Raw genomic sequence first — 19,699 nt, 5'->3', positions numbered from 1 at the left:
CTCTCCGCCGTCGGACCCCTCCCGCCGCACCCCGCGGTCCCCTCCGGGTCCGCACCGGGCTGGAAGTCGATGGTCCTCAGCATCTCGGCCACGTGCTCCACGCTCACGGAGAACTGCTCCATGCTCTCGTAGCCTGGCTGTGGCCGGCTGGCCAGTTCCACCTTCGACATGGTCCCGACCCTGCCGCGGCCACAGCGGCTCAGCCGGGGGAATCCGCGCGGCCCCTTCCTTCCCTCCCTCCCGCGCTACTCACTTATTGATCAGCTCCTTGGCCTGCTGCAGGGGAGAAAAAGAGGAGGGCGGAAGTAAGCCCCGGGCCAGCCCCGGGCGAGGCCCCTTTCAGATTCTCCACGGTCCTGCGGGGAGGTGGGAATGCATAGCCCAAAGTCGGGGAGACAGTGAGCGAGGGCAGCTTGCCCAAGGCGAGAAAGTGGGACAGGAAAGATTCGAACCCGGGTTTTCAGGCGCCAACCCCACCTGCAGGGAGCGCGTTTGCGGGCTGCGGTCTCCCCCGGGGCCCACCTGGAGGTACAGCGCCATCTGCGGCTCCTCCATGGACTGAATGGCTGACTCCACCAGTTTGGAGGAGGCCTCCAGGTGGTCTCCGTACTGACGGATGAGGCCACGGACGCGCTGCAGCTTCTCCTCCTGCTCCCGGGCCAGCGCCTGCAGCAGCTCGCCCTTGCGCTCCTCCAGCACCGCGCACAGAGTCTCAAACCGCTGGTTTAACAGCTGCTTCTGTCTTCGGCTGTTGTCCTAAAAGACAGGAGCAAGAGGGAAGGCGTGGCTGTGACCCCATAGGACAGCAAGATGCTGGTCCCTCTCCCTCTTAACACGATTCACAGAGAGCCAAGGAAACTGACCCGACCCAATGGGGTTACCTCTCCCTTAGGTGCAGTCAGAATATGGTATATTATTCCATTTAATTCCCCTCCAAAGACCCATGAGGTAATCACTATATCATCATCATCATCTTATTAACTTTTCTTAAGACAGGGTCTTTCTCTGTAGTTCATTCTGGCCTTGAACTCACAGCGATCCTCCTGCCTCAGCCTCCCAAGTGCTAGGATTACAGGTGTGTGTCACCATGTCCACCAAGTTCATCACGATTTTATACAGTTAAAAACACACACACACAATCAAAGCACAGAGAAGATAAGTAACTAGGCCAAAGTCACAGAGCTAGTGAGCAGCAGGGCTGGGATTCAAACCAACCAGCCTGGCTAAGCATACCCTACCACTTCCAGGAGCCCAGAAATCTGGCCAGTTTGGCCAGAGGTGGTCAGAGAGGAGCGGCTCTCTGTGGCCCTCAGGGTCTCCAGCTCAGCGGGCCTCTGTCCGCCCCTCCCAGCCCAGGCTCACCTCGATGGTCTGGCACACCTCCTCCATCTGCGTGATCACGGCCTGCACGCGGTCATTGCCTGCCACCAGCATGGCGATGCCGTCGCTGAGCTCGCTCTGCCACACACACAGGCCAGCTCTCAGAGCCGAGGTCTTGGCCTGCAGCTGCGCGCTCTCACCCCAGCCAGGTACCCAGTAGGAGACAGCTCCTCCCCCACCCCCAGGGGTACACAGTCAGCGGGCTCTGGGGGAGGGGCAGCCCTGCACCACCAAAGGAGAAAGGAAGAGGCATCTCCAAGCTCCCACCGGCACTGGGCTTGAAGCTTCATCTGTAGACGCATGTCTTCCGCTAGTTCTGACAATTGCCAGTGACACCATTCAGGTCATACTGTGTCGCCGTCCCAGACAGGCTCTCACTAGGTCCGAAGGCCTGCTTGGCCTCCTGAGTGCTGGGATTATAGGCAAGCACCACCACCCCTGGCTCTCCATTCTCTGTTCTCCCGTTCTGGGAGTCTGACAAGACTCATGTTAGACCTTCTTATCCTCAGCCTCCTCACTTCCCACGACTGTGGTCAGTCTGTGTTCAGTCTCTCCAAAGAAATCTACTGCTCATTTAATCCACTCAATGCTTTCTTTCAACAATCATTCTTTATTTCTAAAATCTCTATTTGGTTTTTTTGTTAAATCTTCATGGTCATTTTTTGTTGTTATTGTGGGGTAGTGGTTTGTTTGTTTGTTTTTGAGATAGGGTCTCACTATGTAGTCCAGGATGGCCTTGGTCATTTGTGGTGATCCTCCTGCCTCAGCCTCCCAAGTGCTGGGATTATAGGCATGTGCTACCATGGCTGGTGGCTGTGTAGTCATGTTGGGTATTCTATTATTGCTGTAAAAAAAATCCTCCTTTTAAAAACCATTTTATTCATAATGACTTTCTATTCTGTAATAATTTTAACCTCTGAACTACCCCCGGGCCTAAACTACAATTTTTATTTCTACAAACTTCAGTTGTGGGGTAAATTCCTTTCTGTACGGTCAATTGTGAGCTAATTTTTAAACAATTAATTTTATTGGTACATTTAAGATATATAATATAATGATATTCATCATTGGAAATTTGTACCTTTACATAATCCATCTTGGTTCTTATTTTCCCCCCATTCACCTGCCCTCCCTTCAATCCTACCCCACTACCTACAAAGGCTTTGTTTCTATTTTTTCATATTAATTCAGTTCCCTTCTTTTTTTTCCTACCCCTCTCACTTCCCCTTGCCCTTTGTATCTTTTCTTCCTATTTCACATTATCTTTTGTACCTTTTAGTCCTATCTACACTTTCAGTTTTTCACAGTAGAGAAACTGGCATTTATACGCATCCTATTTATTTCACTTGAGAGTATCATCTCAATATGCATCCATTTAGCTATCAATGTTTCTAGTTTCTCACTTTATGGCTGAGTAGTACTCCATTTTATTAAAAAAAAACACACACACTTTTTTTTTTTTGTACCAGGGATCGAACTCGGGACCTTGTGCTTGTGAGGCAGGCGGGCGGTGGAACAACTGAGCTAAATCCCCGGCCCATAACCACATCTTCTTTATCCGGTCTCCCGTAGATGGGCAATTGGGCTGTTTCCCAGTTTTAGCTATCACACACTGTGCTGCTATGAACATGGGTGCACATATCACTGTGGTGATTCTTTTAATTCTTTGGGGAAGATACCCAGCAGGGGGAATATTTTGTTGATCTTAATCTAGGGAGAACCTGAGGGTGATTCTTTCTCCAGCAGAATCTGCATTTGCTCCTGTTAAAAGACAGGTGGCGCAGTTGGCCGTGTAGCGCCTAGATTCGGATTGAACCGGACCCTGTAATCTCAGAGGCTTAGGGGGCCTGGGTTAGGCTCCGGTAATGATGTCCCTCCCGCACTGGCGGTGTAGGGCTCTGCCTTCCCTCGCCTTCCCCATCCCACCTGCTCCCCCTTGGAGACTCCCTTTCCTTCTTCCAAGCCAGCCAACCTCATTTTAAATCTAGGTTTATGGGGAAACCCTCCCGTGAAGGCCACTCCTCGTCCCCCACTATACCTTCTGGCGTTTGTAGATGGTGGGCAGCGGGGCCACCTCGCAGTCCTTGTGGGCCCCAAAGACCTTGCAGAGGGAGCAGGTGGGCACCTCGCAACTCAGGCAGTAGATATTGATCTTTTCGTCCTCGTGCTCCTCGCACAGGAGGTGCTGCTCGGCCTTGGAATGCAAGGGCCTGGAGGAGTGGACGGACGGACGGTCAGGGGCCTGGCGGGGCTGGGCGGGCCCTGGATGTGAACCCTGGGTGTCCTCCCCTCGCCAGCCGCCGGTCACTCATGGCCGGGGAGAAGAAGGTGCCGAGAGGCGGAGGAGACCCCGTCCAGGCACAGCCCGTTCCAGCAGGCCAGGGCCGGACTCGGGCGGCTGGCAAGGCCCAGGGCTGGGTCCCGGCCGGAGAGGGAGTGGGTGTCCGCTCACCGCGAGGACTCCTGCTTGTAGATGTCGATAATGTTCTCCACCAGCAGGTTTCGCTGCAGACCGTAGACGCCGTGCCGGTCCAGGACGACCTCATGCCTGCACGACGGGCATCGGAAACGGCCTCCAGAAGACACCGCGGTGGAGCCCCGGGATTGCCACAGCGGGTTTGAGGCCTGCCGGGGAGAGAACAGGCGCCGTGAGAAGGCCGGGCCCTCCCGAGAGCTGCCTGGGCGGCCCTGTGTCCAGCGCCTCTCTCCAGAGGGCCCAGCTCGGAGCTCCGGCCGAAAGGCTGCAGTGGAAACCGACTCAGCGCATGCGGCCTGAGTTTCCCGGGCTGGGGCCCTCAGGAGCCACGCTTCGGGGAGATTCTGTGCAGTCGCAGGCAGGAGCCACAGACCGAGGGCCAAAGCTGGAGCCGTGCAAAGGCCTGGCCTCCGAAACGGAGCAGAGGCTTGTCCAGAGAAAAGGCAAGAAGTGGTAAGGAGGAGAGAGAAAACAGGTGAAGGACACTGCCTAGGGCTTCTTCGGTCCCACAGCCCTCTTCTCAGCCGATGTGTGACGCACAGCCAAGCCCCACCCACCACTTGACTGTGCTCTGGGGTGGGGATCGAAATGTTTAGTGTAATTTTAGGGAAAAAAAAAAAAGTGGTTTTTTTTGTTGTCTGAGACAGGATCTTGCTATGTAGTCCAAGCTGGCTTTGAACTCATGTAGCTGAGGCTGGCTTCAAACTTCTGCCTCAGCCTCCTGAGTCTTGGGATTATAGGTGTGCGCCACCAGGCCTGGCTAGGAAATATCTGTAGTGGGCAAGGCATGCCCTACCCAGCCCCCTTTCTCCTTCCTGTTCACTGGAGGAAGATGGAATGAGTCACACTGCAGTGGCCTCTCAACCCTGGAGCTGGTAAATGTGCTTGAGAATGGCAATGTGATAAAAGAAGCAGGTCTCTGTTGTAGCCCTGGCTGCCGATCCAGACTTCTCATTGCGAGAAAAGCAAGTTTATACCTTCCTTGAGCTACTGTTAACTGTTTTTGTTTGTTTGTTTGTGGAGATCAAACCCACAGACTTGTGCATGCGAGGTAGGTATTCTGCCACTGAGCTACATCCCCTGCCACTGTCATTTTGGGTTTTCTGCTTTTTACAGCAGAGCTCAGTCCTAGTCAGATAGGACACCATGCACTCCTGGAGAGTAACGGAGACAATCGTAATGTCTGACTTTATATACTTGGATATAGTCTACATGTGGGTTCCATGGAACCTCTAAATCCACACCCCCCTTTTTTGTTTTTTTTTTGGGGGGGGAACCAGGAATCAAACTCAAACTCGGGAACTTGAGCTTACAAGACAGGCAGCAGCACCACTGAGCTAAATCCCCAACCCATCTCTCTTTTCCCTCTTTCTTTTTTCTATACCAGGGATTGAACTTGGGTCCTTGTGCTTGCAAGGCAGGTGGCGGAACCACTGAGCTACATCCCTGGCCCCACATCCCCCTCTTTTGCAGTTCTGGATGCTGAACTCAGGGCCTTTGCACTGAGCTATATCCTGATCCCTTTTTATTTTTTATTTTGAGACAGGATCTCACTAAATCACTAAGTTGCCCAGGCTGGGTTTGAACTTGCAAATCCTCCTTCTTTAGCCTCCCAGGGTGCTGGGATTACACCTGTGTGCCACGACACCTGGCTCTCTAAATCCTTATACACCAAATGGTGGTTTTTGTTTTTTTGTTTTTTTGGCTTTTTTTTTTGAAATAGAGTCTCCCTTTGTAGCCCAGGCTGGCCTCGAATTCACAGCAATCCCTCTGCCTCAGCCTCCTGGGTGGGTGCTGGGACTACAGGCGTGCACCACCATGCCCAGGTCTGTTTTGGAAGGACTCTTAGGTGTGTGCAGCAATGTCCCATCACACACAGAGGGCATTCAAGTCAGGAGGAGGAGAACTTGCTGGCAGTTTGCCAGAATCGTCTCTTGCCGTCCTCCTCTTCCTCCCACCTCCTCCTTCAATGCAGCCCGAGCTTTAGTGAGACACGGTAAGCTCAGTGGCAAGGTTTGGAGGTATGCTCTAGAAATACCATATTTCCCTTTGGACTTCTTGAGAATTACAGGAAACTTACACCTGAGCCCAGAATAAAGCTGGAAGAGGTGAGTTTGAGATTATCCAAGGCCGGGTTTGTCCACCTGTCTGTCTCCGAATTACACGAATATTTCTTAGTTTAGTTTAGGGAATGGATTAAAAGGTATGATCACAGGCTCCTGCTGAATACGTTGACCTATTAATATTTCAAGGCCAAGGAGATAAGAGGACGTGCAGGGACCACCCCACTTTCTGGTCCTGAGGCATCTGACTCACTGGGTTTGCGGGTGGTAAGCAGACAGAGGTGCTCAGTAAGCGTTTAGGGAGGAAAGAGGACTTCCAGGGCCAGAGCAAAGACAAACTCTGGGGACCTCCTATCCCAAGGCCTAAGGCAGAGATGCATTACTTAACCTCCTCCCAGCGTGCCCAGAGCCTGCCAAGTGCCAAGCTGTGTACTATGGGCTTTCCAGACGTTATTACTATTTTGGTGTGTGGTACTAGAGACTGAAATCAGGACACTCTATGACAGAGCTCCACTCTGGCCTTTTCTGGTTTTTATTTTGGGACAGGGTCTTGCTAAATTGCCCAGGCTGGCTTTGAACTTGAGGTCCTCCTGTCTCAGCCTCCGACATAGCAGGTGTGCACCACTGCACCCAACAGATGTTATTGAATTTCATTCTCTGGAGCACCTTGAAAAAATGGTGAAGAGGAATATTTTCCTTGAATCTAGACTACAAGAAATATGACAATGGCTAACATCTGTCGAGCACCGACACTGTCAGATTTGCTCTGAGTCTTCGTATTTAATCCTCACTTTGTACTCCTGTCAACCTTCTGCAGTAAGTACTAGCACTTGGCTCATTTGAAAGATGAGAAAACTGTGGCCTGGAGAAGTTAAATAAACTGCACGTGGTTATTAGGCAGCAAGTGGCACAGCCAGGGTGTGACCCCAGCCACACGGACCCCAGAGCCTGTCACGATCGTCATCCCGCTTGTTGAGATTCAGGGACATTCAGGCCGAGTGAAGGATGGAGGATCAGGTGGAAAGAGTTTTTTGTTTTGTTTTTGAAGCAAAAGAGTCACGAAGGGCCACACATCAATGCTTCACAGGGGAAAAAACACCACTGCCGAATAATCAACTATGCAACTGTGGATTGAAGGTATTTAGGCAAAGATAAATGAACAAGGATCCATTGCATCAAAATCCCGGGTGCCTCTGCCATCACAAGGGCCCCACTTCCAACCAGAATGACCTTCTCGCCTGCGACAAGGAGAGGAAGTGGCACAAACCCCGGGGGATTCCTCTGTGGATGTGTGCACAGCTCCACGGGGATGACTCACCACTGTGTGGACTGGATCCGGGGACACTGACTTCCGGTTAATTCAGGGCAAACCCCTCTGTCAACAAACAGAAGAGCTACACAGAGACTGCAGCTGGTGACAAGAGCCAGGCAGTTTAAGAGAACAGTAGAAAAAAGCCAAGGTAAATACAGCAGCTTGGGTCAACGAGCAGTCTCTATTTTTTTTTTTTTTTTGGGTACCGGGGATTGAACTTGGGTCTTTGCGCTTACAAGGCAGGCCACCGAACCGCTGAGCTAAATCCCTGGCCCAAGAAGCAGTCTCTATGCAAGGGAGAGCGATAACCAAGGGAGGCAGCTGGAGATTCCGGCCAAGATGAAGTGGAGAGAAAAGCAAGCCAGGAAGGAAGAACGGGAGAATACGCACTGGCAGAAGAAAGTCTCCAAGAATCAGTCTGCTTTCAACCTAGCATTTGTAAAGAAACAAGAAAATTTAGTCTCTTTGATCAAAGAAGAGACAGAAACGATTATGGCAGGAGAATGAAAGAGTTAACAGAATTGAGGAAAGAAACGACGGGAACTGTGTCATTAACAGAAAAATGCACAGTGGGCACAGGAGAATGGAGATGCTGATGAAAGTCACAGATTATAGTGGAAATTAACAGAGATAAAAGAAAGCAGGACTCCAGTTTGCAACCTGGATGAGCCTTGAAGACATTATGCTAAAGAAACTTAGCCAGCCGCACAAGGACGAGTGTGTGATGCAGAGACAGAGAGGAGGTGGGGCTGGAGAGGAGCACTCAGGAGGCAGAGTCTGGTGGATACAGTTCCAGCTTGAGAAGCCCACGAAGGGCTGGAGGGGGTGCTGGTTGCATGGCAATGTGACTGTAACTAACAACGGCGAACTGTCCACCTAAAAGGTGGCCATCAGCCCAGCACGTTGGGGCACACCTACAGTCCCACCCAATGGGGAGGCTGAGGCAGGAGGATCACTTGAGCCCAAGAGTGCGAGGTCAGCCAGATCACGTCTCTTTAAAAACAAAAAGTTAAGATGGTAAATTCCCTGTTTGTATTTTACCATTAATTAATAGGAATCAGGACTTGTTGGCACATCTTGGCCAGCATTCTCCCTTCAGAACGCCCGGCGTCCAGGGCTGGGACACACTGCCCCGGCACTGCCCACTCCCCTTGTAGTGCTCAGCCCATGACCGCATCGCTGCGGTCTCACACGCGGATACACACACGAGCTGCTCGTGGTACTTTTTAATTTTTTAAAGAGACGTGATCTGGCTGACCTCGCACTCTTGGGCTCAAGAGACAGAGGCAGATATGCACCACTGTCACAGGAAAATACCAATAAATTGTGAAGTGGAAAAAGTACTGTGAAAACATTATATTTGACAGAATTCCTTTTTTGGTAATATGTGTGTGTGTTATTATAAAGAAAAACATTTTATAATATACACTAGTCTGTTGATAATATTTGTTTCCCTGGTAGTGGCATTGAGGGGGGATTTATACATTCCACAATTTGTATTATCTATAAGGCTTGAATTTTATATAAGACATCTATTATTTTTTATGATCAGAATAAACAATAAAAACTGCTGTTTCATTTTGAAAATCACTTAGGTATTTAATACCAGAGGAAATTTAAATAAGTAACAATGGATAGTATGCAACTATATTTAATAGTTGTGTGTTCTTTGTTTATTTTTAGACAGGATCTTGCTATGTGGTCCCAGCTGGCCTTGAACTCACTATGTAGCACAGACTTTAGATCATCCTGCCTCAGCCTCCTGCATGTTGGTATCACAGGTATGTGCATCACACCACTGTAGTTTTTAGTAACATGGGGACTCTTGTTATTTTAGATGTAAAAAAAATGAGGATATAGGAGCCAGGCATGGTGGTGCACACTGTGACTCAAACACTCAGGAAGCTGAGGCAGGAGGATTGAGAGTCCAAGGCCAGCCTGGGCTATGTAGCAAGACCTTGTCTCAAAAAACAAAATAAAGCAAAACAAAAAATCAGATATAAATCTATATAGGCTGTAGGATCCCAGTTTCAAAATGAGTGATGGATTTAGAAGTGACTTAAATCTGTCTCCTCAGTATTCCTGTACATTTCTCAAGTTCCTCTGTATAGTTCACAAATTATATCACAAAATGGATAGAATAAACATTTTTGTTCTAACAGTTATTGTGTGATACAGTTGTACCACACACACACACACACACACACACACACACACACCCTCAAAATTCCTACAAGACTTTGGGATGGGGGGAATGCAATGTTAAAAAAAAAAAAAATTAAATTAAATAAGGCCAGGAATTTAGCTCAGTGGTTCCAGCGCCTGCCTCCCTGACATGAACAGAGGGGGGCGCTAGAGCGGCATGATAAGGACGAGCCCAGGGAACAACACACGTTGCTTGGGAAACCTAAAAAGAGCGAATCTAGTTCAGAGGAGGAGACTTTGAAGATGTTTAAGAAGAAGCCTCCCCTTGAAAGGGCCTCGAAGTCTGGGTAGCTGGGTGGCAGAAGTCAGGGACCGCAGCTCTGGAAGGGCGGGGAGGCCGGAGCGGGACCCACAGGAGCAGTCCGTCCCTTGGATGTGGGGTGGGAAAGGAGGAAGCCACTGACTGTTGTGGAGTTGCCCCCGGGTGCTTGGGAAGACCCCGGTGCCTCTGAGGCAGGAGCCCCGACCCTGGGGCCGCAGATCCGTGAACAGCATTCAGGGAGTCTATGAATCTGGACGGGGAAAAAGTTCTTTTCTCGCTAACTGTAGCAGAGATTGAAATTTCCCTCAATGGTAAATGCAGGCAAAAAATCGTAACAGTTGTAGCCGCACCTGTGACTTTATCACCAACAGAAATCCCAGTTGTTTCCATGTCACACTGCAAGTGTTGCTGAAATTGCAAAACAAAGATTACACTTGGCGTGGTGGCGCACACCTGCGGTCCCAGGGACTTGGGAGGCTGAGGCAGGAGGATGAGGGCAAGTTAGAGGCCAGCCTGGGCAGTTTAGGGAGACCCTCTCTTGGCAGGGGGGCAGGGAGAGGCTGGCGATGTAGCTCAGTATTAGAATGCTTACCCCAAATCACTACATTTATGTTACAGCAGTTACCAGCCCCACTGCTAGATCTCAGTATTGAATGTGTTCATGGGGCTGCACATGAGTCAGTCTATCAAACATGCTTTAGAAAGCTTATCTGTGCTTTTTTTTTAAAAGAGAGAGTAAGCTTTTTTGGTCCCCTTTCAAGAGTCAACTTTTCCTCCCTTGACAGCAGTACGAACCCCATTGGGAATGCATGCTCTTTTCTTCTTTTCTTTCCCACTGTGCCACACCCCCAGCACTTTTTATTTTTTGAGACAGGATCTCACTAAACTGCTCTGTTGCCCATGTTGGACTTGAATTTGCAAGTCTCCTGCCTCAGCCTCCCAGAGTTCTGGGGTCATAGGCGTTCACCACCACACCCAGCTGCATCCTTTACTCCAGTGCAGTTGGTTTCCTTTATCAGCATATGTGTTATATTATGCGCACTTTAAAACACAGTTCTTAGAAGGGAGCCATAGGTTTCTCAAACTGACAAATGGGTCCATGGAACAAAAATGAAATTACTCTCTGCCCTGAGTGTAAATCCCTAAATTTTCTCATCAAAAAGAAGAGTTTTAGAGTGTAGGGTGAATAAGTACATAACTGTAAAAGTATGTTATAGATGGTAACCTTCTTTTTTTTTTTTGAAACAAGGTCTCACTATGTTCGAGACTGATCTGGAATTCACTATGTAGCCCAGGCTGGTCTCAGTGATCCTCCTGCCTCAGCCTCCCCAGTGCTGGTATTACAGGCATGCGCCTCCATGCCCAGCTAATCTTTTTTTTGGCATGGGGGATCAAACTCGGGACCTTGTGCTTGAGGCAGGCATCAGAACCATTGAGCTAAATACCTGGCTCCTTTTTCTTTTGGTACCGGGGATCTAACTCAGGTCCTTGTGCTTGCAGGTAACCTTCCTAATATAGCTTTGTGGACAACAGTCCACTCTGGGCTTAAGATCCCTTGGCCAGTTGGCACATGTCCACTTAGCGAGACCTTATCTTCTGTATCTGTTTGTCTTTCTATTTCAGGACTAAGGAATACATGATTGGCTCTATTGCATGCATAAATGCCGTGTTCTTCCTTTAAATGCTGCATTTACACAAGGGCATCAACCCCAGAACAAACAATTTCATGTGCAATGATGGGATGGACAGAGGAAATCCCATCGCTCTAGGAAGAGAGCACAACACCTAGATTTATGTCCCCCATCTGTCCCTTTGACTGTGACCTGTGTCCTGTGTTCTCCCTGCAGTGGAGGAAAATGAATTCTACCTCATTCAGATGGAATGCTGTTTGTGAAGATACTCTACAAACTACAAAGCACTGCATAAACACAAAGGAAATGCTAACAGCCCTAATCTAGACTTTAAAAATAAATAACTCCACAAAACCACTGGGCATGAAGTAACTATTCTTTCTTTGCTGTGAAGGATAAAATGGAATGGAACAGGGCTGGTAATTCAGCTCAGTGGAACAGCACGTGCACGCAGCCCTGGCTTAAATCCCCAGCACAACACCGCCCCCCCCAGAATGGAATACGTAAATTTAATCTTAGTTGTGTTCAAGACTTTAGTGGAGCCTTAGCGCTGTGTCTATGCTAGGCTGCATGGTGCCTTCTAGTCCCTTTGCGATGTTCTGATGACATCTAATAGAAATGCTCTAGGGCTGGGAATTTAGCTCAGTGGCGCTGCACCTGCCTGGCAAGTGCAAGGTCCTGAGTTCGATCCCTGGTACCAAAAAGAAAAGAAAGAAAGAAAGAAAGAAAGAAAGAGAGAAAGAGAGAAAGAGAGAAAGAGAGAAAGAGAGAAAGAGAGAAAGAGAGAAAGAGAGAAAGAAAGAGAGAGAGAGAGAGAAAGAAAGAAAGAAAGAAAGAAAGAAAGAAAGAGAAAGAAAGAAAGAAAGAAAAAGAAAGAAAGAAAGAAAGAAAGAGAAAGAAAGAAAGAAAGAAAGAGAAAGAGAAAGAAAGAAAGAAAGAAAGAAAGAAAGAAAGAAAGAAAGAAAGAAAGAAAGAAAGAAAGAAAGAAAGGCTCCACAGAGATGCTCTGTAATGCAGTCAGGCAGGCAGAGTGCACTTACCCAGGATGCCCTCCCTCTTCCCTTATTACCCAGGGAGTGCCAGTGTGGTACCCAGCTTGTTGCAGTAAATCTGCCCACCCAGCAGCCTGACCAGTGACGCATGCTGGACCCTGGAGGTTTTGTGCACCAGGCCCCTGAGCACTGAGAAGCTATGGGTGCGTGGTGGGCAGAAGACCTGATGTGTGGAGAACAGGTGCAGAGCCTTGGAAGAATTCAGGCTTCAGTACAAGCTGTGCCGTGGGTGTGAGGGGATTCTGAGAGGAGGGCTAGCTAGGGCTGACCGAGCAGGGTGGGGTGAGGGGACATGCGCAGCCCTTCTCTGGAAGGACTGCTGAGCAGAGCAGCAGGCTGAGGGAAGACGCTGGTGGACAGAAGGGCCTTAAAAATCAGAACCCACGATCCTATTTCTTGAATTTTTGTTTTTTGAGACAGGGTCTCTCTGTGTAGTTCAGACTGGCCTTGAACTTACTCTGTGGCCCAAGCTGGCCTCAAACTTGCAGTAGTTCTCCTGCCTCAGCCTCCCGAGTGCTGGAATTACAGGTGTGTGCCAACATACCTAGCTTACTTCTTGAATTTTTGAAACCAGACTGTTAGAACTACAAAAGATAATAAGATCAGTTTAAAACCCCCTTTTAATCCCAGATGGGTAAACAGGCTCGAAGAGGCAAAATAGTCTCATTTCACATCACATGGCAAATTACCAAAGAAACCAGTGGGAACAGACTTTGGGGGGCCACATCTCAGTGGAGGTATTTGTTCCCACAAATCCAGGCCTTTTCCCTACAGGAATAAGATCCTGAACCCTGCTATGGGATTAATACAACTCACCAGACTTTAGGAAACCAGCGTCTCGTAAAGGAACCTTTGGACTAAGCACATAGCGCAATTCTTGCCTAGCACAGAGGCCCTAGGTTGGATGGATCCCAGTACCCACCCTGCACACACAGACACACACACGCACACACACAGACTTGCCCAAGGCAGGACTACAGAATGCCTGGTTCCCTTGGCCAGCAGAGGAAGTGGTCGGGAGCAAGCTGGGGGGATTCTCACTGCCGGCCTGTACATGCTGACCAAAACCTGGAAATGGGGTGCAGAGACTCAGAAACCAGCTCTTTCCTGGAAATCCTCTCTCTGAAGGAAGAGGCCTCTTAGATTCCCTGCTTCAAGCCCCCTAACTAGACCTGCAGAAAAGCTGCTCCTAGCAACCCTCTTACAAGACCTCCCTGCTGTCTGCTAAGCGACAACAGGTTGCAGCTCAGAAGCGAGTGCCCGCAGTGAAGTGAGGGCAGGTACAAAAATAAACAGAGGGCTTGCTCTGAAGTAGTTCAGACGTGAATAGAGTTTACAAATACAGAAACACATGGGGAGATGTTTGTGTCAGTTCCCACACCGACAGCTTTGCTCTAGTCAAAATTCTTGGTAGCTGAGTGGGTGTACGTGTGGGGAGCGAAGGAGACAGAAATTAGATGGGGGTTAATGTCATGTTTTTCTGTTTTCTGTTTCAGCTCACAGAGAAAGAGAGAGATGTGCTACAGATCTAAAGAAAAGCAGTTAAATTATAATCACAATATGTACAAGGAGAAGGGCTTGAAAGCAATATACAGAAATGAAATGTGTCAGTCAAGGTAAGATTATGGATAATTTCCTCCCAAGGCCTTAATCCTGTTCAACATTTTCAATTAAATGTTTCAACTTTTCAAATTTTTATTTCCGGGTGGTCTAGTTAACCTGGGTTTGTTTTTGTTTTTTTAAACAGGGTCTCACTATGTAGTGCAGACTGGCCTGGAACTCACTAAGTACCCCAGGCTGGCAGTCCTCTTGCCTCAGCCTCCTGAGTGCTGGGATTATAGGAGAGTGCCACTACACCTGACTAGTTAACCTGATTTTACAAAATTACAATTCCCCCGAATTCTTGCTGATTGTCCGTCAAGCAGTTTTCAGGATAGCAAACACTGAAAAATATCTAAGCATTTTAGATGATGGATTAGACAGACTGTGCTCTAGTCACAGCAGTGAGACACAGTAGAGCTATTTAAAAAGGAAGGCAGGGAGCTGCACGTGTGGATGTAAGCGGGAGTAAGTGAACAAGACAAGCTAGTTAGTACGTCTATACACGCAAATATGGAGCTGTGCATGGGAATTTTCTGGAAGGGCTCCCAAGCACGTTCTATCTACTGAAGAGAACTGAGGATCCGAGACGAGTGGCATATTCACTTTTCACAGGACACGAACTCCTAGGGTGTTTAAAAAAATGTACATACAAAATTTTAAATATGGTACACTGGTGTCGCTTTCATAACTGTTAACTTTCTAGGCAGCGTTCTAAAGGTCTTCTTCCTAAGTGCTTTGGAGATGGAGGAACTCAAAGTCCTATTCTTGCCATACATAGAAAACAGACAATCTGATTATGCCTCGAGTTGTCAAAATGTGGAGGCAATGTGTGAAAAAACTAAATATGCTCATCTCTCAGACAGAGATCTGCTGTGATGTATATACTTTGGTGCAGCTGGAGAACTGGGTCAGCCTCCCCCAGGCCTCCCAAATAAAGCAGCAAGGAAATGAGCTGCTCACTCTGCTCTCCATGGAGGACCCAGGGGCGCTGTGAACTTTAAAAGATGTGCAACATTCCGGGCCCGCAGAACCATCGGAGAGCCCTGGGAATCACATTCCCTCCCCGGCTGGCAGCACAGGGCTTTCGTTTGTTTTGAGATGCAGCTTGCTGTGTTGCCCACACTGGCTTCAAACTCTTGGGCTCCAGCGACCTTTTCCTGGGCCCCTCTGGCTGGTGACAACCATGTAGCTTGCACTTGAACATTCTTGTGTTTTACAGGACACAGTACCTTAGTTTTCCAACTGCTCCTTGATCCATATATTTCAGGTGCTAATGAGAGGAGGTTGTACTACAAATTCACAGGGAAGGGTGGGAAACTCTGTCTGCCATTCCCTTGGGCCTCTGAACCTGAAGGACATCCAGAGAGTCACTTAGACCAAAAGAAGAACCAAGGTGGCTGGCAAGGCGCAGCCTCTCGTACGGGATGTGAAGCTGGCAGGAGCAGTCACAGCATTGAGTACAAAAAAATGGCAGGAGACACCCAGGGTGCGGGCGCCTGCTGAAGATGGCGAACAGAAGACAGACAAGGCACAGCATGCGATGGCCTGATCTAGCTAGCCCACTCTTTCCGCCCACATATGCTGTCTCAAGGAGCCTATATTTCTTAATATTTTCTTGGTTAAATTAAAAACCACTGTGGCCCGGCACGGTAGACCACACCTGTAACCCCAGCACTCTGGAGGATTACATGAGTTTGAGACCCTGTCTAAAAATAAAACAAAAACAAAAACCCAAAATGGAAAAAGAGAAAAAAAAAGAACAACTTGAGTTGGGATTGGAGGTGTAGCTCAGTGGTACAACACTTGAGGAGCATGGATAAAGCCATAGGGCTCTGGGTTCTGGGTTCAATCCCTAGTACCACGGTGGCGGTTGTGCGTGTGTGTGTGTGTGTGTGTGTGTGTGTGTGTGTGTGTGTGTGATTGCTCGTGTTTGACACAGTCCCTCATACTTTCTGATACAAACACCTACTTGTGATGGTCCTGATCACTGCACCTACTGCGCCAGTCGGCGGGGGTCTGGTCAGGGTTCGCATCATCTGCGAAGCCTCACACCCGCCTGTGCACACCTGCACCTTGCCCACGTTCTCCCTGACCTCTGATCTGTCATCTACTTGAGCCTCCACCAGCGGCTGGGGGCAAGAAAGGAAGCCCATTCATAGCCAACCATATGCCGTTTTTATCTTTGAAATCAGAGGCCAAACGATACCTACGATTTTTTTTTAGCTGTGCTTCACGCCGTGACCACGCATAAATCCAAACTGGCTGCAGTTCTGGGAAAATCTTTTCTCTGTCTTCTTTGGTCAAGCAACCTCAGACCTTTTGGCCCGGGGGCCTCTTTCCTGAACGGTCTGGAGGGATCACGGCGTGAAATGCAGTTAGGAGAATTCCCTGTCACATGCCCGCTGTGTCACTTCACCCCCCAAACGGGTGCCTTGACTTTATGACCTTTCTCTCATGGGGTTTACTATCGTTCTTTTCAAGTGTTTCGGTATTACACTGACCCCTGCTCCAGATTTCCCACAAGGCTTGTCCTGGCTCCACAGTGAACACAGACAGGAGTGCAGCTCCCGCAGAGCCAGGTGCGGGAACCCTGTGTGATTTCTGCAGGGGCCTCTTTCCCCTGGGGAGCCAACATCGAGCACTGCACAGGCTGGGCCTGCCAGCCCGCAGGGCAGCTGCTGACTCACGCTGACTCCGGACACTGGGGCACAGTGGCCTGCCTGCCTCCCCGAGCACCCGCCACCGGCCAGCATCTGCCCCAAACCCACCTGGAAGACGTCGTTGGCACACTTGCGGCACAGGTTATGCTGGCAGGGCAGGATCACCACGGGCTTGGAGAACATCTCCAAGCAGATGGGGCAGATGAGCTGCTTCTCTAGGTTGTCCATGCTGTGCGCATCCCCTAGCAGCGGCTTGAAGCCCACGGTGAAGTTCATCCCTCAGCGCTTGTGCCTGGCCTCGCTGTGGCCCTCTCTCCGGCCTTGCCTGACTGCCTCCGGCCCTTCCTGGTCACCTTAGACGGTGTGGATGCTCAGGTTCCCTTCTGTGGCCCCCTCACGGTGGCGCTGCCCTAGTGGTTCCTGTCCCTGGTCCTGCTCGGCTTGACACTTCTGTCTCCGGTCCTTCCTGGGCACTCTCACCGGCACATGCGGCTCTAACGTGCCCTCCTGTGAACTTCTCCTTTTGTTCCCCAAACCACTATCTTGCTCACTCTGTGGGCAGCACTGTTTGTCCCTCACTCCCCAGAGAGGAGATTAATATTACTGTGGGGGTGGGGAGAGGGGCATGCGTGTGACATTCCAACTCCCAATTTAGCTCCTGTAAGGCGAGCTGCAGCTGTCACCCAGTGAGTGACCCTGACTCACGCACTCTGAGCAGGACCGGGGTGAGTGGCTGCTCAGGGTGGAAGGTGGACCAGCAAAGCTGTAGGGCTCTCCCTTGCTGTCACTCGAAGGTCCCATGAGCCCCAGACTAGGGCCCTTCCTCCAGACAGTGACAGTCCCTACACCACCCGCTATGCATTGCTCAGGGAGAAAGATCTGGCCAGAGACAGTGATGCTTTCTTCTTCTGCTGGCTTAGCCAGTGACCCTGACCTCGTCCCCAAGCCTGAGATTCAGGAGATAGGCAGCAGGACTAGAGAGACAGACTCTTCCTAGACCTACGGCCTGTCTGCCCTTGCCCAGCCCTTCTGTCATCTGAGGGAAAGTGGCGGCTGGGCCAGGTCTGGGACTGACGCCCCTAGAAAGTGTGCATTTCTAGTCCACAAACAAACATATTGCTGAAGCCACTCCGAGGTCTTTAATTTTTTTTGGAAATTGGGAGAAGCTGAGCTGGGCAGAAAGGATCTGAATGCCAGGGGTCTATTTTGGGCACCAGGGAGTCAGTCTCCAGAGAAATCTTAGAGCTCTGACAAAGTCACGGTCACCAGGCTCTGGAAAGCTTTAGCCCCAGCTCCACAGTTGTTGGACTCTCCTCTCGAGGTCAGGCTGGTCCCAGACGTGAGCCCTGGACTTTTGTCTGTTCCTCTTGTTGGTCTTTTCCTTCTACCCCAGGCACAATTTGTCTTTTCTGGGCCCAAGCCATGCACTGAAATAGCACAAAATCTGTTTTATTTACTGACATTCCTTGGCCTTTCTCCAGTGAGGGAAGAGAAGTTGGAGGCATCCCTACGCTCTGCTCCTGAGCGGATGAGAAATAAATGGCGTGGGCAGGATCCCAGCAGGCAGCATGAAGACGTGAGAGCGGGGAAGGGGTCTGCAGGGCACAGTCCTCCTCCTGTCACATTTCACGCCCCGGTTTTAAGGACACGCTGTACAGTGCTCAGCCTGGGTAGGTGTGGTCAGGATGGAGACCAGCGGACACTGATGCGTGGACTGTAGTCAGCCCACAGGACCAAGGCTAACATGGGAGGGTCCGGGTGGGGTGGCTATCACAAGACTTAAAGGCCTCATTTCCCAAATCGGCTCGTGGTGGAGTGGCACAGAAGAAGGTGAGACTGGCCTCGGAAAGGTGTACTGGTTTAGGAATGCAGCTGATGCCGGGAGTTCTTGGTACCCAGTGTTGTACCCAAGGAGGACTGACTGATGTAGAAGTTCCCAGAGGAGGATCTGCCTCCGCCATGACGACGATCTCGGTGGAGGCACTGCAGGTGACCCAGACACCTACCTGACATTGACTCAGATGCCAAGTCAGGCACAAGAAGAGGGACCCTTGGGAAAAGTACGCCATCACTGCCTGAGGTCTCAAACAGGCAGGGTTGGGAGTAACGCTCTCTGACAGCAGTTAAAATGGGACTCGAACTAGAGACGGCAGCTAGGAGACCGCGTAAGGCCCGGCTCGGGCAGGGATGGCGTCCTTCCTGGGATGGTCAGCATCAACACTTCTGAAGTAGGGATTCTTGTAAGAAGAGGAATCAGGTTAGAGTCAAGGTCAGGACAGGGCTGCGTGCTCCTCTCTTCAATGTGTTCAGTGAACTGGGCAGAAGAGGGCACCCTCACTGGCCAGCACCTAATGGCAGAAGTTGGTAACTAGAAGAAAAAATCGCCTAGGATTTAGGGCAAGTCCCCTCTCTATAAGGATATAAACCTCTGGATTCCCCTCTATGAGGATGTAAACTTTCCACTAATGACCCATCTTCTTAGACTTCTCTTTATTAGTAGTAGTATTATTATTAGAGGTAGTAAGGATTGAACCCAAGGTATTCTTACTGGGCTACATCCCCAGCCCTTTTTTATTTTTTATTTTGAGACAGGGTCTCACTAAGTCACTAAGTTGCCCAGGCTGGGTTCAAACTCGCGATCCTCCTGCCTCGCAGCACTGGGACTTACAGGGCTGTCCCACCAAGCCTGGCTTTACTCTTCGCTTACTGCTGCCTTTCAGTTTACATACCTCACTGTTCTCCCTACTGTTATTAACGATCGTCACTGTCTTCATCTGTTCCAAAATGATGTTCTTTCCCTGTGACAGAATTTGACATATGTTTACACATATAAGTGTTTAATAAGGTTTTGTTTGTTTGTTTTGGTCTACAGGTGAGAAATCTGTTACCTTGCAGCTGCTCTGTGAGCATTATAAGGTGGCACTGGTGTGAACTTCCACTGACTCTCCCTCCATTTTCAAATTTTAACTATTTGGGACGAGAATAATCTCTGAGCCTATCTTCCTTTTTTTTTCCTCTCTTTCTTTCCATTTTTTTTTTTTTTTTTTTTTTTTTTG

The 19,699-nt window shown here is 49.5% G+C and overlaps 2 protein-coding genes across 5 annotated transcripts in view; both read right to left on the bottom strand.

Moving 5' to 3' along the window:
• The window catches only part of Trim54 (tripartite motif containing 54), a 19,851-nt gene extending 2,494 nt beyond the window's left edge, over nt 1-17,357 (bottom strand). Inside the window, exons 1-7 of the mRNA XM_010604913.3 lie at nt 16,752-17,357; nt 3,833-4,005; nt 3,419-3,590; nt 1,363-1,458; nt 523-756; nt 254-276; nt 31-180 (exon numbers count right to left, since the gene is read on the bottom strand). Of these exons, the coding sequence (XP_010603215.1) occupies nt 31-180; nt 254-276; nt 523-756; nt 1,363-1,458; nt 3,419-3,590; nt 3,833-4,005; nt 16,752-16,919 (1,016 nt within the window). The 5' untranslated portion in view covers nt 16,920-17,357. The remainder of the gene's footprint in view (nt 1-30; nt 181-253; nt 277-522; nt 757-1,362; nt 1,459-3,418; nt 3,591-3,832; nt 4,006-16,751) is intronic.
• Nucleotides 17,358-17,777: 420 nt separating this feature from the next.
• Dnajc5g (DnaJ heat shock protein family (Hsp40) member C5 gamma) overlaps nt 17,778-19,699 on the bottom strand; it is a 4,472-nt gene continuing 2,550 nt past the window's right edge. Inside the window, exons 5-6 of one of the 4 annotated variants that reach the window (XM_010604755.2) lie at nt 19,373-19,441; nt 17,778-19,011 (exon numbers count right to left, since the gene is read on the bottom strand). In XM_010604755.2, the coding sequence (XP_010603057.1) occupies nt 19,395-19,441 (47 nt within the window). In that variant the 3' untranslated portion in view covers nt 17,778-19,011; nt 19,373-19,394. The remainder of the gene's footprint in view (nt 19,012-19,372; nt 19,442-19,699) is intronic. The other 3 variants (XM_010604756.2, XM_010604753.2, XM_010604754.2) reach the window with 3 other exon arrangements.

The sequence above is a fragment of the Fukomys damarensis genome, unplaced genomic scaffold (assembly GCF_012274545.1).
Source record: "Fukomys damarensis isolate Sample0158 unplaced genomic scaffold, DMR_v1.0_HiC HiC_scaffold_2, whole genome shotgun sequence".
NCBI lineage: Eukaryota > Metazoa > Chordata > Mammalia > Rodentia > Bathyergidae > Fukomys > Fukomys damarensis.
The sequence above is the reverse complement of the archived record's forward strand: the minus strand, read 5'-3'. Positions and strand labels throughout refer to the sequence as shown.